The sequence below is a fragment of the Lissotriton helveticus genome, chromosome 2_2 (assembly GCF_964261635.1).
Source record: "Lissotriton helveticus chromosome 2_2, aLisHel1.1, whole genome shotgun sequence".
In the NCBI taxonomy this organism is placed as follows: Eukaryota; Metazoa; Chordata; class Amphibia; order Caudata; family Salamandridae; genus Lissotriton; species Lissotriton helveticus.
In genome coordinates this window covers 116,048,309-116,074,420 of record NC_136060.1, presented here as the reverse complement: position 1 = coordinate 116,074,420, position 26,112 = coordinate 116,048,309, and the positions used below count along the sequence as shown (strand labels likewise).

Here is a 26,112-nt window from a genome sequence, read left to right as displayed (position 1 = left end):
GTTTCAAAATACATTTTTAGATTAGATTAAGAACTAATTGGTCGTGCCGCATTGGAGTCCCTTATAATTCTTGCGCGTAATCTCCACATTGCCGTCAAAAATTGCGCCATTACAAACACAGTTGGAGATGTAAGGTCAGTTTTAAGCACTCTGTAGGCTGGGGCATAAGTTCGAAAGCCCAAGTTCCTTAAGTAGGGGACCAGCCAATAGCTCCTAGTTTTACTGTAGGCTTTGCAGAACAAGACCACGTGTAGGTCACTTTCCAACTTGTAATTGCACGCAGGGCAGTTGCCTGAGTCTTGGTTACCATCCCAGGTTTTGGTGAATGACCTCAAGGGGAGAGAGCCGTATCTCCATTGGAGAAAGATCTTTCTTACGTACACTGGGGACATAGCATCTAGGACATATTCAGGACTGTAAGAGTCTTTTACTTTAGTGAATATATCGGTTAGAGAACCCTCCCGGATTGAACTCATAGATCTTTGTAACCTGAAACCATAGAACAGTTTAGAAAGTTCTTTCCTCTGAAGCCTTGCAGACATTAGTTCAGGATTACACCATAGCTCTGGGACTCCGAGGGTCATACACATGTCCCTAATGTACTTGAGCCATGGAATTTTGGTCACTTGTATTGATCTAAGGAGCTCCTGTAATTCGCTTCTGTAGTGGCCCAGATCCTGGCTGCTCCACAACCGCCTCCCGTAGGTCAAGGGTTTGAGGCTCATTTCTTCGGTAATTGGGCACAGTGCCAAGTCCATTCTCAAAGGGAGTAGGGGAGTGCTCAAAGGAAGGGCCGTCAATTGTCTGATAAAATTGTTCTCTGCCACCTGTATAGTTTGTAGCGATGTGTGTCCCCATAGTTCAGCCCCATAGGTGATGCCTCCTCGTGCTTGGGCTTTATAAATGTGTATTGCAGGTGCCAGTGGACGAAGGGAGGATTTTTTAGCAATTCTTGTGATAGCACCGGCCCTCTGGATTAATTTTGTGGTTGCTTTTGTTTTGTGTGGCAACCAGGTTAAATTTTGATTGAGTGTTATGCCCAGATACTCAATCACTTGGACTCTCTCTAGGGGTATGGATCCCAAGCGGGGATTTGGGCAACTTTTGGGCTTGTGGCTCAGGATCATGAATTTAGTCTTCGCAGGGTTTATTTCTAATCCCCTTTTATTACAAAAATCCAAGAATCCGTCCAGAACCCTCTGTAGCCCCATTGGTGTTTTTGACAACAGCAGGGTGTCATCCGCGAACATGATCGCTGGCACCCTGCTGCTGTTCAATTGCGGCGCATCAATGTTAGGGATTCTGCACAAGTGCTCTATCACCCCGTTCGCGAATAGACAAAACAGGGTCGGCGCCAGCACACAACCCTGCCTTACCCCGCGTTGGACAGGAAACCTATCTGTCAGCCTACCGCCCTTTCCATATCTTACACGGGCGTAGTTGTCTGTGTGTAGCCTGATGAGAATCTGGAGAATATCTCCAGGGACACCCATATCCCCCAGTACCGCCCACAACTTGGCCCGAGGGACCAAGTCGAAGGCGGCGCGGAGGTCCACAAAGACCGCATACAGTGACCCCCCTTCTAGATGTGCTGTCTTCCAAAATAGGATATTTAATCTGAATATTTGATCCACTGTTGACACTCCCTTCCTAAATCCCGCTTGAAGAGGGCTTAAAATTTCAGTCTCTTCCATCCAGCATTGCAGCCTATCCAGGATTAGCCTTCCAAACAACTTTTGAGTTACATCAATGAGGCTGATCGGGCAATAGTTGGCGGGGAGCAGGGGCGACCCTTTTTTGTATATCGGGACCACCTCCGCTCCCAGCCAAGTATCTGGTAACTTCATTCCCCCCAGCACTGCATTAAATAAAACCATCAGGTAGGGTGCCCAGATCCCAGGTTCCTGTCTAAAAAGGTCACCTGGCACCCCATCTAAGCCCGGGGCTTTTCCGGAAGCTAGCCCCGCTATAGCCACCTTAATATCTTTTAAAGTGAAAGGGGCAGATGTATATGTAGTGATGCTGGTAGATGCTGATGTTACTAACTCATCGTTTTCAGGGGCATATAGTTTTTGGAAGTGATCCTGCCAAACATTGGCAGCAATGTTGGGTTCAATTGCAGAGGGAAGATCCCCGCTCCCATGGTTGATTATTCTCCAGAATCTACGGGAGTCCCTTTTAGCTAGGGACTCCGATAGATTCTCCCAATGCTGTATGTCCCACTCTATTCTAGCGTTAGCTATAAGTGATTTGTAGACACTCCTTTTAGAGCGGATCTCCGACCTAGTGCCTCCTTCTTTTATGGTGGAAAGGAGGTCTCGTTTTGCCGAGCGACAGGTGCTGTTATACCAGGAGTTTGTGATTTGTCCCTGTGCTCTTGGGCGGCCTATGCTGAAGAGGTCAGCTTCAAGCTTCTTAATTAGATGAGTATGTACTTGAGCTAAATCCTCACTTCTATCTATTGTGGAGTATGGATTCCACAGGTCAAAAGCCTCCTCAAGGATGGGAATGATCCCAGCGTAGATAGAGGCAAGCTTTTCTCCACTGGAGGCAAGCTTTTCCCATTTTATCCGCCTCCTGTTGTTCTCTAAAAGGTTTCCTCCTTTCGATTTCTCCTCGCCTATCACTCTCACCCAAGGGATGGTATACTCTAGTTCCAAGGCATTGTGGTCACTATCATGCCTGGGTGTTATTTTAAAGTCCACCACCCTTTTCCATGCCTGCAACTGTACCAGGAAATAGTCTGTTCTGGATTGCCTCCCTGCTTTATTAAATGTACATTTGGACGGGATGTCGGACCTAGTGCGGCCGTTACAGGCTCTCAAACCATGGGTGAGATTTAAAGTGTTTATCTGTACGGCAAGGGATGTCCATGCTCTGGGAGGGGGTGCTTCAGTCCGAGGAACCTGCCAACTTGAATCCTCCTCTAGGGAGGGTCCATCAAGTAGACCAGGTAATGGCTCAAAGTGTGAATTGAAGTCCCCCCCTATTAGGTAAGACATATCCGCAGGGATGGTTTCCAGAAGGCATGACAGAGCCTCTATGGTTTTGGAAGTGGACGCTATTTTGACTGGCCTTGAATAGATGTTTATAACCAGTAATTTAAAAAGACCCGGCCATTCAAGTAAGACAGCCAGTATATCTACAGAGTCTACTGGATATCTTGAGGCTCGGCATCCTATATCCGAAGCCACCCAGGTTGCTAAGCCTCCAGAAGGTCTGCCTTTCCCACCCCAGACAGCGGGGATTGAAAATGTATGGAAGCCCCCAAAGGAGGTCTCATCCCTTGACCAGGTCTCTTGAAAGAGACAAACGCTATTTGGTTGCGTTAGAACGGCCCATGAGTCCGAGTCTATTTTGTTGGTCAGGCCAGCCACATTCCAAGAAAGAATTTTTAGGGTTTGTGGGGCATTCTGGGTGTCAAATTGTTTGGCCGTGGGACTTATATTTTCTAGCAGAGGATGACTATCCATTTGCCCTTCGTCCATTAGTGGATCATCTAGACTAATTTCCCTATTATGTAGGTCCTGGGATAGATCAAAAGTCCCAGTTGTGGCTTTCTCCTGCCTACAAATAAGGGGGGGATAATTGCCACATTCATTCCCTGCCGATTGTGCTTGCGCCCCATTTGTGGAGGCCAACTGTCAGTCCACCATTTCAAGGCAGTCATAATGATTGAATAGTGGTAGAAGTGGTGGCTGATGAAATCTCGGGGGCCATGGCTCCTCTCTATCAAATCCACCCCTTCCCATCCTTCTTCTCTGAACAGTTTCCCATCCATGGGGATCACTATATGTGTTGGAGCGGAAGGGGGGTATTCGTGGTTGGTTGAAGGGAATTCTCCTCCTTCCCTGTTTACCCTCCCAGTTATCCTTTGAATTCTGATAATGTCCTCTGCTCTGGGCATTAGTTACATGATCATTAGGTGGGTAGAAAAACGAGAGAGGGACTGGGTGAATGTTACTCCCTTCATCTTCCAACGATGGATTACAAACGAATGAGACTGTTCTTGGTTCTCTAAAACTCACCAATAGGCAGTCACCACTGATTGTTTTGGGTCTCTTACCTACCCATGAGACTCTTCTGACCATGCGAATATCGCTGGTCATGCCTCTAGGGAGGGGATATGTGTATTGAAAGCCAATTGATGACTTTATTTTTTAGAGATTCATCAGTTTCATACGAGTCCGATTTTAATTCGGGTAACCCAACTAAGATAGCAGTATATGGAGCAACCTCAGGTGGGAGATTGACAGTAACTGTTCTCGGTGGTTTTACCTTTGGATGATTCGAATCGTGTGTATCATGGTTGGTAGTCAAGGGAGGTATGGGGGAACTCATGTGTTGTGAATTAGGCTGCACATTATCATTGACTAAAATTGGTCGCTGTTGCATAGCATGAGATTGTTTGGTAGGACCAGAAGTCGCTAGTGCTGCTGGTTTAGGTTTTGATTTTAATGGTTGATTACTGTGTGATTTAGTATTTTTGTCACCCGCTGTAGATGTTATTACTGCCTCGTTACCTTTTGCAGGTTTGGGAGTGACCGAGTTACTGTTATGTTTTGGGTCAATGTTGGGGAGCGTGTGGCAGGGAGCCCCCGGTTTCCAACAGTCCATAATCTGTAAGGCTGTTTTCTCAATTTTGATTAGTCTCGCCTCCATTTTCATCAGGCGTGCTTCTAAAGGACTTATGATTGACTTCAGAAGGTGGCCTATGTCAGCTAATGTTATGTCCTCTTCTGGTAACTCAGAATTATGTTCAATGATGGGAGGTGGCTGATCAGTGAGGATGTCACTGTGCGGTTGCTGGGAGGGGTCAATCGCTATCACTGGTGAGGTTCTTTCCTGGCTAGTGTGGTCTGAGCTGGCTGTGATAGGGGTTTTCCCTATTTTTTCCTTTACATTTTTAGTCTTTCTTTCCTTAGTGCTCTGTTTCCCCGGTATCCTTTTTTGAATGGCACCCTCCCTTAGCCCCCGATTTGTACTAGGTGTCCCTACTAAATTTGGGGTATCATTTGTCGTGGTCGATTCTTCCCTAAGTGAGGTGGGGCATTGAATTGTTAGATCAGTGTCCTCCCCCGTGTTTATTAGGTTAGGTGGTTGGGTGATTTGCGTTAGAGGCAATGAGAGGAGACTCATGTCCTCTAAATCACTTATTGTTACCTCTGAGAGATCTATGCTAGTGGGTCGCTGAGCCCCACCACAGGCACCAAGTTGTGAAGTATCTATAATCCGCCTGTCTTCAGGAGTTTTTGCCATCGCTATAGCACCCATCGATGACCTCCTAACCCACTCTATTTCCTGCGAGATTCGTCTTTCAAGGAGATTAATATTGTCTATCAAGAGAGAACCTGCTTTCAGAAAGTAGTTGTCAATTGTACCTTGGGTTGGGGCCGTTGTTGTGGGGCCAATAGCTACCTGGTTAGCTTTGCTCCTGGTCTCCATTTTGCTCATAATGGGCAATATGGCTAAGGGGCGACTAAGAAGAGGGCGTAATAATATTTTAGCTGGGAGGTAGATTTTGGAGTAATACCTGAAGTTAAATGGGGTGGCCCAGTCCAGTCTCTAACGTTCTCGAACAGCCTCAAACGGCCCGCTCTTTGCCCGGTCTTTGCCCCGTGCTGCGTCCCGCGCTGCGGGAAATTCGTGCTGAGATATAGGGGGCGTGGAGGGCTGGGGGCGGGCCAGCAGGGAGAGCGGACCGGAAGCTGGGTGTCGGTCTCGCAGGGACTCCTGGTTGTTGGAGTCCCCGCTCGCTCGCAGCCCCGCTGATGCCTCACACCCGGTGCCGCCTTTCCTCTTCACTCCGTTGGTCAGACTGCCCTGCGCCTAACAAGGCGATGCGGCACCCGCGAAGCGGGTGCGGCGAGGTGTGGGCCGGGTTGATGCTGTACTCCGCTGTGCTCCTGTCCTTGTAGATAATGCCTCCGTGGAAAACGAACTCGTAGTATTTCACTTTGTCCTGTATTAACAATTGTTACCTGTCTTTTGTGAATTTTGTAATTTCATGTTTGTGTCACTTTGATATTATGCTGTACTGTATATATTACTTGTCACATACCTTTTGAACATATAGATAAATACAATTTAAATATGTTTTAATATAGTTGGTCTGTATGTGCACTGAGTTCCTACAATAATGATGTTGTTTGATATGATAAACCATGAGATGAATTGAGTTGTTTGACTGCCTAGGGTTTCTGCTTACAATTATATTATTGACCTGCCCTAGGAGTTCTTGAGTCACTGCAGGGGGTCCCTGATATTTGCATTGTGAGGGTCGATGATGCACCTCTGTCCCTCGCAGTACCTGCATGGCTAGATGTCTGAACGCGTCAGGGGAGACATTCTAGCGTTGCACAAAAGATGACATTTTTTGAACCATTAAGGTGTGAAAATTCACTGACAGTGAGCTCTGGATCCACGTCGAAGGTGTGGAAAAAGTGAACTGACGATGTTGTGCTGGGGTCGCCAATATATGACATAGGTGACATTGCCATGAGTCTCTTATGGCATCAACATGGAGCAGGGTACCCTTATAGGCTTCCAAGAGTTTTGAAGTTTCTGGATCAAGTCTGACAGCTGGAATTATTCAACAGATGAGGATTATGCAAGCAGAAATATTCATCAGAAGGAGCAGCACCAATAACAAAACTGGTGCTCTTCGCGGCACCGACCATAAAAAGCTTGGCCTAACACTCGTTAATTCCCTGGAGTGCATGAAGATGCAGTTGTTGCACAACCTCAAGTCATACTATGACTCCAATCATAAAACGCTCACATCATGGGGGCCCAGAATGGAAATCTGTCCATTACAGTCCTTACAGGGTTTAAAATAAGATTTTCGAGGTGGAGACATTTTGGCACTGCTTTGTTTATGAACATGTTTGAGATATCTATAAGAAAGCTCACAAACCAAACATGAGGAGAGAGATCTCCGAATAAATACTGAAGGGTGTGAAAAAAGGAACTGACATCAAGGAGCTGGATGGGCTCTATAATCACCATGGTGTAGTTTCTGGCACTGAAAGGGAGCCAGAGCCCCATGCCGGCACAGGAGAGCTATATCAGAAGCTTCCTGATCCAGTCTGGTGCCTGGGATATTAGAAAGGAGAGGAATCTGCAGATAGAAATATGCATCAGAAGCTTTATTTTTTTACATGTCAATAGAGGATAGATACTGTTGTCATTAAAAAAACATTTATTTGCATATATAGTTTTAGAAAACATATGAATTCATATGCAGTGTGTATACTAATGTATGTACAGTTCTTCAAGTATTCATGTTGATAGCACAGACAGTGTTGAACACAATTATGTAATCCGTTTCTTTGTAGTCTTCACTCCTCAGGGTATTTGCCAAGGAAGAAGTGAAGGGAATGAGTAAAGGGCACAGAATGTTAAACTTGATATCTTTGTTTGCTGTGGGACTAAAGAGATTGGACAGGCTGCCTGCACTTTCAAGTCTGCATTTCCTAACATGTCAGAGTAACAACGTCGTTAGAATCATTCCCCTCTGCACTATTAAAGGACAAAAACAATGATGGATGGAACGCTTGAATTAAGCTCAACCACTGGTCATTACTTGGAGATGGATCCCAGTCCATTGTTATTTTCAACGCCATGCCACTCAATAAGACCGAGCATGTGCAGATCAGTCTTGACCCTGCTTCAATAGTATCAGTTCAGCCCAAGCTGCCAGGCCAGGTCCACCCTGAACGCTAGCACAAGCACCCACGTAATCAACAGCCCCAAAGTAGTAGCCATTGATCAGTAGGCTGTTGCACCTGCAGCGAAGGATTATTTTAATTTAATGGATTGGATGATTTGATTTTAAAGGGAATGATTGATTTAATAGCATAAGTGTAGGATTGAAGTAGGAGCAAATACTTATGAGCTGTATTTAAAAAAGAAAAAAGCAGATATAAGCACCATTGTAGTTTCACTGTGTCTAAAGAATGGTCCAAAAACAATTCATCAATTTCAAAGTTGTTGTTAATATAGAGGCACATTGTAAGCATTAAAGTAATTGGCAGGCTATCAGCACTTTTGTTACAAAAATCTGTTAGAGTCCTATAATTAACGACAGATACTGCCCAACAATAACTCTTTAGTTGTGGCTGAAAATACCAGCCCATAGAAAAACATTTTGATAGTTTCTAACCTATGGCACAATTCACACATTTGCAAGAGATTTTGAAAAAAAAGTGAATAATAATACATGCACATATTTCATCCTGTGATATTTTATGAAAATTAGAAGTAGATTAGGGGAATGCTGGAAGTTACCAATATCTGAATTTCCCCATTCAAATTCCCATAGGAGACGTTTACCAAGAATACCAAACTTGGTATAATGAGAAAGATCGCAGATTTGTATGTGCTTTTTGTAATCAATATTCAAAATAGGGCTAGATAGACAGTTGATTACAAGGGACAAAACGTTATTGTTCAAATCTTTTCATGGAACAAATATCCAGATAAAATAGAGGTACAATTTACATTAATTTATTTTAGATAATTTACGAACTAGTAACAGTAAATACAGAAACAAGTAATAACCGGTTCCCAAGAAAAACAGAAAGACAACACGATTTGCAAGAAACAGACATTGCATAATAGACCTGATCAATGCCGTATCCCTCCCCCCAGAGAAAAAGCACGAAAGGAGCACAGGATCCAACCATCAAGACACTACGAACAAATGTATCGGTATACGTTTTGCTGTCCTCACCTCAAACATCCAAGAGAAAACTCTTAGCCACTTCTACTTAGGTTCACAAGTCAACCTTTCCACCATGAAACACTCTTACTCACACTGGGCGTGAAAAGGATATGTTAGCTCCCAGGCTATTCAACTATCTCTTAATGGTATGCAGGGATATGTTGCTCTTAAGGCGTAAGTGAAAGAACTAGAAGACACTGAGGCATTGAATTGTTTCACTGTTGCCCTCATAATCACATTTTGCTCCTGGAAAACTCAAAACCATTATTACAGTTCCACCCACCTCTTCCCTTAATCATGTGCCCTTCACTGGAAGGCTATAAACAAGACTGGTGACAACAGTTCTCTTCACCATGGCTATCACACTGTGGACAGTGCAACTCCATACGTTTATGGAGCAATGCTTAATTCTGTATTGCGGCTGGGAATTTTTTTATTCTGAAAGGAAGTTCACTGTTACAATCTAGTTACGTTATGTTTCACAGATCTCTTATGTATGTATTTGTTATGTATGCCAGACACCATCATTTAAGGCCATTGGTATTATAATTGGTACATTCCACTCCCCTGTCCTGCGCTTCTAGTTGGCGCCTCCCATTCCTGAGGAGGCTGCTTTAGAATGTTGTGATGTGGTGTCTTCACTGATGGAGAGAGGAGCTGTGAAGAATAAAGGCTTTTCTACATTCCTCCTGCTTGCAGTCTTTTTATCATTCACTTCGCAGTTGGGTTCTGTTTCTTGAAAATGCATGTGTCTCCTTAAAGTCTATCACCTTTCATTCAGGAGCCACCGACACTCACTTTTTCTCCAAACCCCTTCACACTTAGCCTCTGCACTTTCCCCTGCAGAGTATGCACAGCTGCCAAGTTGTTCTTAGTCTTTGTGTTGGGACTGACATGCATTACCGTGATTGACTTCATCAACGCTCTTTTCCCAAATGCAAACTTGCCAGCTTCCCCAATTTCCTGAGAAGGGTTCCTCGCCTCCTTTCACAATTCTCTGTATCAAAGGGCTTATTCGTTTTTCTCTATCTTGACAAGTTAGCCTTTGAGGCACCAGTCAATATGGCACCATGTTTCCACAGAAAGCAGTTTGTGTTCCAAATCACAAAAACAGAGCAATCTTCTTAGGCACTCCATGTCCTAATAATACCCTACGGCCACGACAGGGACAGTTGAGGTACAGATCTCAAAGAGGACTCCATGGCCCCGCAGGGTGACACAGACCGCAAACCGTCACCCCTCATCTCTGTGCACTGTCATTCTTCTCCATTGTACCGTCTTATTCCTTACAGGTAGCACGCAAGCCACCAGTCACAAGTTCTGAGCTCAGTTATCCCAAGAACCCTGTCCCCCTTCGAAAAACTAGCTTCCCAAACAACTACTAAAGTAACTCCATAAAAGTGGAAGGAAGAGCCTGACGTTACACCATGCCCCACGCTGAGGAGAGTGGGAAAGTCTTTCTACCTTTTACCACACCCAAGCTGCACAGCCTAATTCCTCCACTTACTTCACAGGAGGTGGAACCTACTTCACTCCACTCCATCTCTCTTGGGGTCCTTCAGATCTTCAGCACGCCACAGAGGACGGTAGTATGTAGCCATTACCAAGAGCTCCTGTTTTGCGTCATGGCTGGATCCACCACTCCTCCTCTGCGCCAAAATGTAAATCTGAATACAGAGTCTGACATGCTGAAAAGAAGTCATGATTTTAGGTCCACCAGACATTTCTAAGGTTCGAGGCGGTCAGGTAATTCACATCTCAGAGGAGTTTACAGTGTTTTTTCCTGCCAAAAGGTAACATCTGTTTTCTGGCGTTTGTTTACCTATTCCAGGACCACAATGCGTAATTTATAACCCTTTCACATTTAAGGTTTAGGCAACACCCTTCTAAATACAGGGGAAAAAAAACAATGTATACCTTAATAACAGATATTGCAAATATAGAAAATAGATATGGTGCTGAGCACGCTATGGGCAACGGCCAGTGAACACTGGGGTTTATGAATACTCCTGGTGAGGGATGCGTCCTGTGTTCAGTGCCATATGGGCACGACAGCAGGCAGCTTTCACTAGGGCAGATGGCAGAGGACTGGTCACAGAGCAAAGTTAAAGTCTATGACTTCTGCTAATTGGGCACCAGGTGTACGTAGCGGGAATATGTTACTACTAAACTCTGTTCAGGCAATCCTAATGAAATCTAGAAAAAGCCTCGACTCCATCCTGTATGTACAGAACCATTTATTTCTCGTCTTCTCATACGCCCCATGAAAGGCCTGAGCCTGATAAGGTCAGCAGGACTCTATTAAATATGGAATGACAAGTGTTCAGGAGCCTCTTTACAAAGGCCATTCCATCAACTTGCAAGGCTGCAATATTCCCCTGATACTCCCTGTTGAAACAACACTCAGCAGACACACAGCAATGACAGAAATCACTACATAGGAGTGCAGCTCCAATTCCACAAAATAACTGCACCAGCTTCACCTCTAAATCTCGAGCATTTCAGAACCGATATGGAGGCTGTAGTGAATAAAAGTAGATCTGGTCCAAGTGGTGACTGTGTGAGTCAGTTAGTGGTTGGGCTGAGCCCCTGGTGCTGCTCGAACACCCAGGTCTTGAGAAGTCTCCTGAAGGTCAGCAGGTCCTGGGTCTGTCGCAGGTGGCTGGGGAGGGTGTTCCATGTCTTGGCGGCGAGGTGGGAGAACGATCTGCCGCCTGAGGTCGTTCGGTGGATGCGTACAACTGATGCGAGGGCGAGGTCAGAGGAGCGAAGCTGGCGGTTCGGGGTGCAGAAGGTGAGTCGTTTGTTGAGGTATGTTAGTCCGGCGTTGTGGAGTGCTTTGTGAGCTTGGGTGAGGAGCTTGAAGGTGATCCTCTTGTTGACACGGAGCCAGTGCAGGTCTCTCAGGTGGGCAGCGCTGTGGATGTCGAGGATGAGGCGTGCGGAGGCGTTCCTGTATTCGTTGAAGTCTTTTCTGTAGTTTGGGCGTGGTTCCTGCATAGAGGGCGGTGCCGTAGTCCAGCCTGCTGCTGATGAGGGCCTGTGTGACCGTCCTTCTGGTTCGGGTGAGGATCCATCTGTAGATCTTGCGAAGCATGCGGGGGGTGTTGAAGCAGGAGGAGGAGACGGCGTTCACTTGCTGGGTCATTGATAGTGATGAGTCCAGGATGAACCCAAGGTTGCGTGCGTGGTCGGTGGGAGTCAGGGCAGCTCCCAGCATGGCCGGCCACCAGGAGTGGGGGCGTGTGCATAGGGTGTGGTGGCAGACGGTGTCTAAGGCCGCCCAGAGGTCCAGGAGGATGAGGGCCGCAGTTTCGCCGTTGTCCAGCAGGATCCTGAAGTCTTCGGTGGCGGCGATGAGGGCGGTTTCGGTGCTGTGGTCGCTGCGGAATCCGGATTGGGACGGGTCCAGGGTGTTGTTCTCGGCATGTTTCCAGCTGTTGACAATCTTCCGGAGTTGGGGTGCGATGTTGGAGCTCGCTTTGTTGAAGACGTGGCGAAGGCAGGGGTCGATTAATGAGCCGGAGTGGATGGTCTTCATGATTTGGATGGTGTCGCCGTCGTTTGACATAGTCCCAGGAGAGCAGGAGGCCCGTGTGGCTGGAGGGCGGTGAGTGTGGGCTGTCGGCGGCTGTCGGTGGGGGGGGGTCTGGGTGTTGAAGCTGTCATGGATGTCTGCGATCTTGCGGTGGAAGAAGGTGGCTAGGGAATCGCAGAGGTCTTGCGACAATGGGATGTTGGAGCTGGGGTTGGCGAGTTCCTTCACGATGTTGAAGAGCTCTTTGCTGTTGTGCGCGTTGTTGTTATGTTCTTTGAAGAAGGTCTTTTTGGCGGTTTGAATGAGTTGGTGGTTCTTGCAGCTGGCGTTCTTGAGGGCTGCGTGGTTGTCCGGTGTCTGTTCTTGGCGCCACTTCTTCTCGAGTCTTCGGCAAGTCTGCTTGGATGCCTGGAGGTCAGTGGTGAACTAGATGGCCCTTCTGTCGGTGCGTCTGTTTGAGGGTTCCTTGATCGGGGAGAGAGTGTTGGCGCAGTCGTTGATCCATTATCTGAATTTGCGTGCGGCTGTGTTGGTGTCGGTGGGGTCGGTTGGTGGGTTTCGGGTGAGGATGGTGATTAGCTGGTCTTCGGTGACCTTGTTCCAGCTGCGGTGGGGGATTCGTGGCGGGTGGTTGTGCATGGTGAGTTTCTCGAAGGAGAAGTGGACGCAGCGGTGGTCGGTCCAGTGGAGTTTGGTGCTGTGGCTGAAGATGACGTGGATGCTTGAGGAGAAGATGGGGTCGAGCTTGTGTTCAGCGGAGTCGATGTGTGTAGTGACGAGCTGTTTGAGTCCAAGGTTGTCGAGGCTGTTGAGCTGGGTGGTGGAGTTGTCAATGGCATTCTCAAGGAGGAAGTTCAGGTCTCCAAGGAGGATGTAGTATGTGGACGCTAGGGCGTGCGTGCTGACGATGTCGGTAATGGCATCACTGAACAGTGCCCGGGGTCCGGAGGGTCTGTAGATGAGGATTCCTCTGAGGGTAATGTTGGGATCGGTGTGGATCTGGAAGTGCAGGTGTTCAGCCACGCTGAGGGTGTCTTTGGAGCTGTTCGAAATTCTGAGGGTATTGATGTGGATGATGGCGATTCCTCTGCCCAGTCTGTTGGTGAGGCCCCTGTGGGTGATCCAGGATGTCTATGGTAATGTTAGGCGCATTCAATTACGTCAACTAAGGAGTTGGTAAACCAGTCACGTGGTGCATCTGCTGCTGCAGCGATCTGTGGGCGATCTGCTGCTCACAGATTTCAAAGATTGAGAATGTGCTCCTTTCAAAGTCGTCCAAAAGGACCACCAGTGAGCTGATGAATAGCTGCACGGGGTTAGCACTGCTGCTTAGATAAACAATTAAGTAGGCTATAAGTATGTATCTAATGCAGTTAAATAGCGCTCTATATGCAGTTTGCCCTCTAGAAGCACTGATGTTAAATTGCTAACTGTTGAAAAGCCCAAAAAGGAGAAAAACCACTACTGTTGGAAAGAAAGCTCTTAAACGTGTAAGAAAGTAATACGTTTATACATAGTGTATGACAATATAATATACTTAAACATTATTTTCAAATATGCAGTCGTCAGCTTTTTTAAATGTTTTTCCAAGTCCTCAGCTACGGATTCATAATTCAAATGTATTACCTGTGTGAAGATCTCTCATGATTGCTATAACAATTAAGTTAAAACACGGCTGCATCACAATTTATAAACATTCTACAGATTTCAACCTGTCTCATATCAATAATTGCTGTGATGTGTTAAAGGGAAACGTACAGTACCTCCAGCATTAACTGCGTGAACTCTTCATTGCAGAGGAACGTAGGCTTCCAGTCTTGCCGTATTTCACCAGCATCCGTATGTGCGGTGATTGCTGCAAGTTTTAAGTTTAGGAGATAATGTAAAATACTCATTTTCGTAAAATAGTATTATTTAAAATAAACGTTCTGTGTCTAGAGCAATTGAGGAATAGAAATGCATTCAAAAAAGCAAATGCCTTTCCATCCTGTACATTGCAGCTCTTGTAAGGTTATTCTTGGAACTATTGACAGTAAAACCTTTATATTGGTGTGAGGAGAGCTTACCCCTCCAACAATCAGTATTTTTTTTGTTTGAATTTTTCTCGTTTCCAGAAACAAATTAAGACAACTCTCACCCTAACTAAAAGGGTCATTCAAGCACCCTTTGTATTGATTCCCAGAGATACTGGCAAGCTGGTTGAGGAAGCACCAAGAACTTGAATGGCTGCGGTGCTTGCACAGGCACTGCCGTCAGGATTACGATGTCCATTTCCCGCTGCAGGCAGATGGAAATGGACACTGGGCGCCCCAAGCTGTGGCCCGTCCACCCTAGGCCTTCCCTATGGGGGCTAGGGGGCACACGTATTTCCCCTAAACACCCATTGTGCCTTGCACACTGTGCAGGGATGTTTGTAAACATGCCTTTTGCCTTTGGAGTTTCTGCTGCAGTCCTTTTCCAGGCCGCAGAACAAGTCTCAATGGCAAAAGGCATGTTTCCATCTGCCTACACAGTGGTCAGATTGTAATTCAGGAGGCTGGACAGCGGACTGCCTGTCGACCGGTCCCGATCCCGAAACGATCGATGTCTGACGTCCATCCGACAGCCACTGTAATAAGGCCCATTATTTGGGAATTTCATGTTGCGCAAAAAGTGCTACAATTTGCATAATGAGAAATTTCACATACGTTTCTATTCATTTTATTCACAAACTTTCTTTCCAGTAACTGGGTGACTAGTTGAGGTTTGATTTTCAGGTGGCATTCCAGTTTTGCCTGATGTTTATAAAACTTGGCAGAATTCACAAAAAAACACGTACACACTTTGTAATAACTGTGAAGATCTTGTAGCAACAGGTTGGTCTTCCCCAAACATTTTGCTATACTCCATTTCTGCTGAACTCTTTTTTTGTTGGCATTAGGACTCTGTGCTAGCCAGTGCTAATGTTTATGTGCTCATTCCCTAAAATGTGGTAATAGGCACTTACACCCAATTGGCTGGGTATATTTAGTACAGTGGTACTAAATATACCAAGGACCTGCAAATTAAATGCTACTAGTGGGCCCGCAGTACTTATTATACCACCCACTTTAGTAGCCTTTTAAACCTGTCTCATGCCTGCCATTGCAGCCTGTGTGTAGTTTAAACTGCCATTTCGAGCAGGTAAAATTAACCTTTTGCAGGGTGTTAGAAATATGGGTCTCTAGCGGGCAAGTTGTTACCCTGTCCAAGTAGGGACCCTTCTTCCTAGTCAGGATAAGGTGGATACACTTCTAAAATAATCCCTGCTCACCCCCTTTGTACCTTCGGCACGAGCAGTCAGGCTTATCTCAGAGGCAATGTGTAAAGCATTTACACATAACATACAGTAATACAGTGTAAACACGACAAAAGGACAGCACATTAGTTAAAAAAAATATCCAATATTGTTTATGTGCAAACAAGACCAAAAACGATAATAATCCACCACACAGTTCTTAGATGTATCAATAAGCAAAAATAGACTTAAAATACAGTTCCTTGAAGGCGATAGCTCAGCCCCGGGCTATCACGGCGTTATGAACAACAATTCCTAACTGTTCTGCCTGACCGCGGTGTCGCGGGCCAGCTACGGTGTGGAGAGGAAACGCAAAACAATACTTTTAGAAATGCAGGGCATCGGAGACCTCGCGTTGAGCTACGAAGAGTCGGGAGCGCTGGCACCCATGGATGTTGAGGCTGCAGTGCTAAGTAGTGCAGCGCTCTTCGAGGTGTTGGCAGGGCACGGTGCAAGCAGCAGCGGCATCGCTGCTGAAGCGCAGTCATCGGCTGACGAACTGGAGTCGATGGCACAAGCATCAGTTGGCCAAGGCTCCCGTGTCGTGTAACTTAAGAGCGGTGCCCTCAAACCACAGTGCAACCAGCGGCATCGATGTCGGTGTGGAGCGTTGTCGGAGATGTATGTATGTATGTATGTATGGCACATTTATAAAGCGCAGCTGTCACCCGACGGGTATCCTGGCGCTGTAATCTTTCAAGGCCTGAACACAAAACATTACTTTAACAGCCAGGGCAGCAGCGTGATATGAGGCAGTGCGTTATGCTGTGCCCACAGGTCGCGGTGCAAGCAGCGGCTCAGTGGTGGCATCGGGCGTCATCGTCGGGGAGACTAGTGTTGCAGTGCGAAGTGCAGCGATGCCCTCTGCAGTGCCTTCAGGACAAGGAGCCGGCAGCAGCCTCATTGACAGCTTCTGGAGGCTTTTTCTTCTGTTGCAGCACAAAATTGAGACTTCATGAACATTGGGCAAGCTCTACCTCAAGCCCTTAAAGAAACTCAAACAAAGAAGTTGCAGAAAGTTCAGTTATGTCCTTTCTCTGCCCAAGACAGAAGCAGCCACTGCAGGCCAACACAGCAAAGCACTCAGCAAAGTGGTAGTTCCTCCTCACAGCTTCTCCAGTTCTTCTTCATGGCAGGTTCCTCGATCGAAAAGAGTTCTAAAGATCTGGGGTCCGGGCCCTAATATTTATACCACATTTTCCTTACTTCTTGTGTGGCAAAAAGTCTCTCAGGTCAGTTCAAACCAGATCTGTCCTCTCTGGTCCAGCTTCTTGGCAGGAGGTGGAGACAGCATTGTACACAGGAGACAGGGACCATTCAGGTGCAAGAAAACTCATCCCACTACTCTAAATGCAGCACAGGTCTATTCAGTCAGCTCTGAGGCATCCAGGAAAGGCAGGATACACCTCCACCCCCCCTTCCCACCAGTGGCTGGCTACAGTGACTGCACATCCCCAGCTCCTGTCGCTTAAAAGCCAGTCAATACACAACCCAGCAGAGGCACATAGGATGGCTAAGCAAGAAAATGCCCACGTTCTAAACTGGCACTTTCATACATAATTTAAAAAACATCTTTACTAAAAGATGTGTTATTAAATTCTTAATTTAGAGAGCCCAAACTCCATTTCTCTATCTTCTCGAAATGGAAAGTTATACTTGTAAGATGTTACAAAGCAACTCCCATGTTAGCCTTTGGGACAGATGCACAAGTTGCTACTTGTGTAACGATATATCTGTAAGAGACATTAGTTAGTGATAGATTCCTTACCTACCTCTTCAGGGCTGTTCCGGGTCGGAAGAAGAAGGTGAGCTGGCCCCAAAACACCGGTGATAGTTCCAACCCGGGCTGGGGTATGCGAAGAGTTAGCTGTTTAGCTGGGATGGAGCTTGTAAATAAGGGATCAAAGTAGTTGCTGGTCCTGGATAAGGGAACAGTAGTGTACTCTCACAGGAGCCCCGGGATGAGATCCGAGGGCATAGGAGTTAGACTGGGGTGCCTGACACCTTCTTTTTCCGACCCGGAACAGCCCTGAAGAGTCACAGGATATCTCCTTGGGACGAAACATGTGTCGGCTGATTGTTTTGTCCAATACAGTCGTTGCCTTGTGACTTATAAAATAACTCTTTTCAAAACGAACACTGGTGCTGACAGTTGCTTTTTTACAGACAGGAACATTGACACAAACCTTGCAAACACCCTCACCACTTGTGCCCGGGACTGTGCTCAGCTTCCAATGTGGATCCCTTGACCCACACAAATCTGGGGGTTATCGGGTTAATCCCCCAACCTGGTAGCACCGTACTTACTTAGTATCCTTGAGAACATCACGCAGACAAGCTCGAGCACCACTACTTCCTGTCCTCAGTAAAAACCCAATCTCTAGCTCTCAAAGCCATCTGGCATGTTGCACTAGCAGGATGCAGGAGGCTATCAGGCCCAGGAGCCGGAGGGTCATCCTGACAAACCTGGGATAAAGGCTGAAAGATCGGAATCATAGCCTGAATATCCCGGACTCGCTGCTCGGGAGGATAAACCCGAAACAGCGTCGAATCCAGAACCGCTCAGATAAAGGGGAGCTTCAGAGAGGGACTCAGGTGCGACTTCGGCAAATGCAGGTGGTTGGCCGTAGTCTGGAGGAGGGATACGACTGCCTGGGGCGAGCCTGCCTTCAACAACCAGTCATGGAGGTAGGGGAAGACTGACACCCCTGACCTGCGCAGATGAGCTGCGACCATAGCCATCACTTTCGTGAACACCTAAGGGGCACTGGAAAGGTCAAAGGGGAGCACCGCAAACTGAAAATGCTCCTGGCCTACCGTTAACCGCAGGTAATGCCGGTGGGCCGGCAGGACGGGGATGTGAAAATATGCATCCTGCAAGTCCAACGCTACCATCCAGCTCGAGGGTCGAAGGCAGCCAAGACCTGAGCCAGAGTCAACATCTTGAACTTCTCCTTCCGGAGGAAGAGATTCACGTTGCTGAGGTCCAAGATGGGGCGCAGACCCCCTTTCTCCTTCTTGGGGACCAGAAAGTAGTGGGAATAACAACCACGTCCTACTTCTGGCCCAGGAACGCGCTCGATGGGCCCCTTGGCCATGAGGGCCGTGACTTCCTGTTTGAGAAGCGCCAAGTGATCCCCTGACATGCAGTGGAACTGAAGTGGCATGGCGGGGGGGAAGACTCGAAGGGGAGGGAGTAGCCCCTTCGGACAATTTGCAGCACCCACCTGTCCGAAATGACAGAGCACCAGTGGGGGAGGTGATGTTGAATCCTGCTGCCCACAAGCGTGGGGTGCACCCCAAAGCTTGGACTAGGTAGGCTTTGAGGTGGATGCTGCGGGAGCGGAGGTGGACAGACCCGCATGCTGGCCCCCTGTGCCGCCACGGTGGCCATAACGCCTGTGGCCGCGCTGAGGTTGGTTCTGCGCCGGCTTCTGGCTGACCGAACCTTTAGGGGCGCCCCTTCCGTGGCCACGAAAGATAGACATGGCCGGGCGTGTGATGGAGAGACCCACAGACTTGGCCGTAGCCCGAGAGTCCTTGAAACGCACCAGCGCACTGTCTGCCTTATCACCAAACAGGCAAGTACCATCAAAAGGCATGTCCATGAGGGAACTCTGGACATCCCCCGAAAACCCCGTGGACCACAGCCAGGGATGGCTCACAAGGCCAACGTCGCGGAGTTCGCTCTCCCCAAAGAGTCCGCAGTGTCCAGCCCACACCGAATGGCGAACTTCGCGGCATCCTTCCCCTCCGCAAAAGCTTGGGAAAGTACAGCCTGAACCTCCTACGGGCACTGAGGCAGAGTTTGCGCCACCGTGTCCCAGACAGCGTGAGAGTAGCAGCCCAAGAGGCATGCGGTGTTGACTGACTGCAGCCCCAGGCTGGCAGAGGAAAACAACTTTATAGCAAACTGCTCCAGCTTTTTTGATTCCTTATCCGGCGGGGCAGTAGGGAATGCACTTTGGGAAGTGGAGGCTTGAATGACCATGCTCTCCGGGTTTGGATGATTTGTTAAAAAGGCAGGTTCACACGGTGCAGGGCGGTGACGCCTAGCTACGTTTTTATCCACAGGAACCCCTGTGGCTGGTCTAGACCAGGTGCCCATTAAAACATCCACCAAGGCCTCATTGAACAGAAGCAGAGGTTCCAAAGAGCTTGCTGCCGGCTGAAGCACCTCAGTAAGGAGGTTAGTCTTGAGAGTAACAGTAGGCAGATCAAGGTCAAGAGCCTCAGCTGCTCTACGGAGCACCAAAGTGTATGTGGTGCCTTCCTCCATGACAGCGGCAGGAGACACAAACCCAGGCTCAGAGGAGTGGTCAAGGCCACCTGCAAGAGGGTCCTCTGACCCCTCCCAGTCATCCCCCTCCTCCACGGACCAAGGCACAGGCTACAGCGGCGGGGGAGGCACAGGGGAAAAGAAATGAATCAATGGCACCGGCGACGGTCGTTGATGATCTGGCTCCATGACCCAATTAGGGTCCCAAGCAGGAGAAAAATTGCCCGGAAACTCGGGCAAGGGCGGAGGCGGGGCGAACGGAACCCATTGCGGCGCCGGGGACAGATCTGCCGGTGGAGGACCCTGCGGCACCAGGGCTGGAGCCGCCGGCGGACGACCTTTTGGGCCTGGGGCCGGAGCAGCCGGCGGCAAGCAAGCTCTCAATAGGGACCGCGGGGCCCAAAGGCGCGCCGGCCGGAGCCCTAGGCCTGAAAAGGCGGTCCATGGCGGCAAAAAACTCTTGCACATGGGCTGGAGTCGCCGACGGACCCGGGTGGGGCGGGTAGGCCGCGGGACTCTCAGGCTCCAATGGAGCCATGGGGGAAGGACCCCTGGCCCTCTCGTCCATGTCCGGAGACCGACGGGGGGGGAAGTCGGAGAGTACACACGCTTCTTCAACTTTTTCTTATGCCGTCTCTTACCCGACTCCGAGGGTGAAGACTTGGACTCTGAAGAGCCATGATGATGGCTCTGAGCAATAATGATGGGTCAGCGGTCGGTCCCTCGAGCGACCCCTGGACCTCGAACGGCACGGAGACGACTGCCGGGTCTCCAGCAACTTTCGGGACCGCTCCCGCAAAGCCTTCGGAGCCATGGCAAGACAGTCGGAACATGACCTGAAGTCATGGGCGAGCTCCAGACAGTAGAGACAAATGCCATAGGGGTCAGCCACCAACATCGTACGGCGGTAGGCCCCGCAGGATGTAAACGCGGGCATCCCTACGTGACACCAGGAGTCAAAGACTCAAAAAAAAGTAGAGACAAAAGTCTCAAAAAAGTTAGTCAAAAAGTGTCTTGGGTACGTGCTCTAACCGGATCTGCGTTCGCTGGCACGGAAAAAGAAAGAACTGACGTCAGCGTGCATGGGTGGTGCCTAAGTAGTCTTCGTGACGTCATCTCGGCGCTTACGACGCCAGCCACGGACGCAGAGCCGCATGATGCCACCTACCGATGTGCAGGAGAAGTGCGGACGAAACAACTTTCGGGATCCAGTCTGACACCTGGGGATATTCTAAGGTAAGGAATCCATCACTAACGTGTCTCTTTCAGATAGCCTTACAATAGTAAAAAACTAATGACACAGCATTTCACTATCCGGACATGTCACATACACTAGAACATGTCTAACCTTTCACATACACTGCACCCTGCCCAGAGGCGTACCGTGGGGCTACCTGAGGGGTGCCTTACATGTAAGTAAAGGAAAGGTTTGGGCCTGGTAAGTGGGTGCACTTGCCAGGTCGACATGGTAGTATTAAAACTGCGTGCAGACACTGCAGTGGCAGGTCTGAGATACCTTTACAGGGCTACTCATGTGGATGGCACAATTAGTGCTGCAAGCCTACTAGTAGCATTTGATTTACAGGCCCTGGCACACCCTGTGCACCTTACTAGGGACTTACCAGTAAATCAAATAGGCCAAACATGGAAACACCAATCCATGAACACAATTTACAGTAGGAGCACTTGCACTTTAACACTGAATAGCAGTGAGAAAGTGCTCAGAGGTACTAAACCGGGTAAAGCGAAGTCTAACGTAACATCAAAAACAGGAGGCCAGAAAGCAAAAAGACTTGGGAAACACACCAAAAGTTACCAGGTCTAACACAAGGTCTAAACCTTCTTTTTCTAGAACAAATAAGTCACCTTGAGGGTAGGCCCTAAATAGTCTGTGGGGCAGGCAGAGTGCACTGTATTTAAGTAGTTGTACATGTACTTTTAATGTCCTGGTAATGAAACCGTTTTAAATTTGTTTTTCACTACTGCAAGGCCTACCTCTCCCATAGGATTACATGGGGTACCTTATTACATTTAATAAGTGATAACTTTCAATTGGGAGCAGATGGGATTGTCGAGTTTGGTGTCTAAAGAAATGTAATGTGGAAACCCTCTTTAATGGTAAAGTTGGACTTTAAGTCCCAATTCTAAATTTGCCACTTTTAAAAAGTTAACTTTTCTTGTCCCAACCATTTAGTGCCTGCAGCCTTTACCCTGGGTCAAACGCCTGGGAGTAGCTGCCAGTTCGATTTTGTGCATTTCTCCCAGACATTGAGACGAAGGGGGAATAGCTGTTGGCAGGATGGGCCATCTCTGATTTGATAGGAGGAGGAGCTATAACCTACCACACTTACACATCACAAAGCCTATGCCCGAGCACACTGACAAAGGGTTTGACACTAGGATTGTGTGCCCTCAGACAGGCTGGGGCCAGGACAGGGAGGTAGGAAATTCCAAACAACTACGGGGTTGGAAACCTCCAGAACCTTCTGCTACTTCCAAGCTGGCACTGCACTGCTTCACTGGAACCAACACAGTGTGGCTCAACTCGACGCAAGACCTCACTTCGCAGCTCTCCCAGTTCCTCGGAACTGACAATGGACGATGCAATGTCTTGCAAAGCAATGCTGTACAGACCACTCAGCAGGATTTAAGGTACTTGTTCAGTGGGCCTAACATGGTCCCTGTTTCCGGCCCACCCTCCATCTCGGTCGGCCTGATCTTGGGACTTTCTCTTGGTACAGCGCAACCAGATAACCCCAGTTGGTGCTTTGTGCTTTTAAGCGTTAATCTTGTCTAAATCTTTAAAATTACATTTCTCCAGTTCTACTGCTTTGAATCTTGTCATTTTGGTCCCGAATAAATTATTAAAGAGGTGTGGGATTTTTCTTGTGTTCTGTTTTCTCGTAATTACTGTTTGAAGAGCTTTATAAATACATTACAAATTGCCACTAAGCTGAGCCTATCTGCTTTGTGCCTGGTTATTAAAGGGGTTAAGTACAGGTTAATTTGGGGTTTGCTAGTGTTTTACCCTGACAAAAACTGTAGTCACTGCTTGAGTAGGATTTCACCCCCCAACCAGTAACCCAATTTCCTACAATAACCTAGAGTAGTGCCAGTGAAACAAGCAGCAAGGCTAATTGTTTTCACTTATGTGAACTGAAACAAGCATTGGCAAAGCCAATAGGGCTCACCTATGTGAGAACCTTTGGTTTTGTCAGTGTGTTTCAGCCATGTTGTACACCAGCATGACAGATGTTTAGCATTGCTATAGGTTAGTGGCATGGGATCCATTTTGACCAGCCAAGTTCAACAAACGTTGACCTCCCCGGCCGCATCATATGTTGGAAAACGCCTGTGGTTTCATCGTTAGCACGAAGGTGAAGGTTGGATCATCTGCATATTTATTGTACCTTGCTTTCATTCTCACATCCTATCCAAAACTCTACGAATGCTTCTTTCTGTGTGCTGTTCCTGCTTGGTGCTGCTGCTCCTGCCAAGGCTTTGCTGGTGTGAGGCCTGTTTACTGATGCATGTACTGCCTCTGGTGTACGTCGCTCTTTAGAGCTTCCTGAGGCCAGACTTGGCTTTAACTTCAGCTCCAGGAACTCGAGTTAATAAGGGCTGCTGCACTCATCAGCCGGGGGTGCCGCATCACCGAGAGAACTCACCTTGGATTGCTGTTGTCACTGTGCTCGTTGCCAGCCAGCCCTGCTTTCTTTGAAGGACATCCAGGTCAAAATAACGGGCACAACTGAGGGAGACTGCCAACACCTTCACCGCTTGCAAAATCCCGCGAGGACTATGTGTCCCAGCAGCCCTGCGCCTCTGACACCTGAGGCACATTAACACTGCAGGTTTATAACCTCTCGCCCGCATCGCCGAGAGAACTCACCGTGGATTGCTGTTGTCGCTGTGCTGTTTGCTCGTTGCCAGCCAGCCCTGCTTTCTTTGAAGGACAACCAGGTCAAAAAAACGGGCACAACTGAGGGAGACTGCCAACACCTTCACCGCTTGCAAAATCCCCGCCAGGACTACGTGTCCCAGCAGCCCTGCACCTCTGACACCTGAGGCACATTAAAACTGCAGGTTTATAACCTCTCGCCGCACCTGCTCCGCGGGTGTCGCATCGCCGAGAGAACTCACCGTGGATTGCTGTTGTCGCTGTGCTCGTGGCCACCCAGCCCTGCTTTCTTTGAAGGACAACCAGGTCAAAATAACGGGCACAACTGAGGGAAGACTGCCAACACCTTCACCGCTTGCAAAATCCCCACGAGGACTACGTGTCCCAGCAGCCATGCGCCTCTGACACCTGAGGCACATTTGCCCACTCCCACTGTTTTGTATATAATTGACCTTCATATCCGCTTCGCGGAAGCGCACCGGGAGAAGCCCGGGACAAGGGCGGGGCCATCTGCGGCGGTCCGAGGCTGGAGGAGGCTGGGCTGGGCCACCCCCCCGAACAATCACGGAACTGTAAGCATAATCATTATTGGGACTAAAAGTGCACAAAGTTGACATTTAATTACTCAAGTGTACGGGTATATAACAGTGTGTACTGGGAGAAAGAATGACAACTCGTCCAGGAAAAGGAGAAAAGAGGGGGTTGGGGGGGAGCGTAACGGGAACACTAGATAACTTTATAACTAGAGCCACGAATGTTTTAGAGCATGAAATCGCCCTAACGGAGAGGCGTCTCTCATTAGAACCCTTGTATCGTAAGCGATCCTCAATGGGGGTAATAGCGACAGCGGTCACTCCAGAGCAATTAAACGAAAATGCCGGCGATAACATCTTGAGAGACCGCAATAGTTGTCAGCTATTAGAAAAGATAAATTCACCTACGATAAATACCTCAAGCTCAGTTGAGATGATGAATGACTGTGGTGAGTCAGGCTCTGCTAATACATCCATTGAAATTATATTACAATCACAGACTAGATCAAAATCTAAAAGCATTTCCAATCCCAAAAATATAAAAGAAAAGCTAACGCGCGCTACGGGATCAAAGGTAAAAAGGAAACAGGGTGGGAAAGCACAGAAGTCAAAGAGCGAGAAATTGATTAACAAACAAAATACAATCAGTAGTACCGCAACACAGACCTCAATCCTATTAGAACCTATACTCTTAACAACTAAAAATCCCAATTCACCATCAAAAACTGTGTCAATTGACCCAGTAGAATCCTGTATGCCCCCTCCTAACTTTGCTGAGGACTTTATGGGCAAGATGGAGCATTTGCTTAAATCGCTAATGTTGCCTCTCCTTGAGAGGATAAAAATGATTAGCGACAAGTTAACAACACTTGAACGTACAACTCTAGCTAATAACGAGATAGTGAGAAAATACGCCAAATCCACTACTATATTAGCTTTGTGGAATCCATCCTTGGATTCAGAAAAAACTATTGCCCAATCTAACTGCGGTCAATCCATCTATGCAGCAATCGAATGGAATTAGACAGGACACTACATCTATTGCAAATACGACATCAAGCAGGCAAGGGGGGGGAGAGTTTAGGGAATGGGGGTCTAGTAAAAATATCTAGTGATATTGGGCAACCAAGACGAGCGGAGTGCGCAGTTAAGGCAATCCAAGATACTGCCAAAATCAGGAATGCACTCCCACGTATTGATTTACCTCGAGAATCTTTCCCATATACTGTTGTCATGACACAGGTCCCCGAGCTGGTTAAGGGTAAATCAGAAAATTATTCCGAATTAAAGAACAAAGTAACCTTCTGGCTGAATAAGTTTAGACCCATCCTGACCTTCATGCATGGTGAAATCCTGCATGTTCGCAGAATAGGCTGGGTGGGACATAAACCGAAGGATCAACAAGGGGATTGTGTCATTGTCAACTTCAGGGACATACGGGTGGCGAGCTTCATCTGTGGATGGAGCGAGCACACTGTAGGGAGTGGGGATACAAACAGTAGATTTGAAGTACTTCTATCCTCCCTCTCCATTTGCCTCAGTAAGATTCTACCCCCTGGGGATGCAGGGAGGGGGTAGAAGGGAAATACATAATAATCACTTTAATATTCCCACCTTCAATCGTTTTGACATTCTATATGGCCACAAGGGATTAGAGGGAGTGGATAGGCGGTGTCTGGGGAAATCTAGCTTGATTAATCTCAATTTTAAACTATCAAGTAAGAGATCAGAGACTGATATTTGCACAGAAATACCAGTGATAGTAAGGGCGGGGGCCACTGATGCCGACAGGTTGGCCATACCGGCGGACAATGGTATGG

General features: G+C 47.8%; 1 protein-coding gene across 4 annotated transcripts in view; it reads right to left on the bottom strand.

Moving 5' to 3' along the window:
- CLOCK (clock circadian regulator) overlaps nt 1-26,112 on the bottom strand; it is a 1,757,788-nt gene that overhangs the window by 1,124,079 nt on the left and 607,597 nt on the right. For 3 of the 4 annotated variants that reach the window (XM_078678181.1, XM_078678183.1, XM_078678182.1), the window contains exon 6: nt 14,027-14,118. The exons of the other annotated variant lie outside the window; for it this stretch is intronic. In XM_078678181.1, the coding sequence (XP_078534307.1) occupies nt 14,027-14,118 (92 nt within the window). The remainder of the gene's footprint in view (nt 1-14,026; nt 14,119-26,112) is intronic. 4 annotated transcript variants of the gene reach the window in all.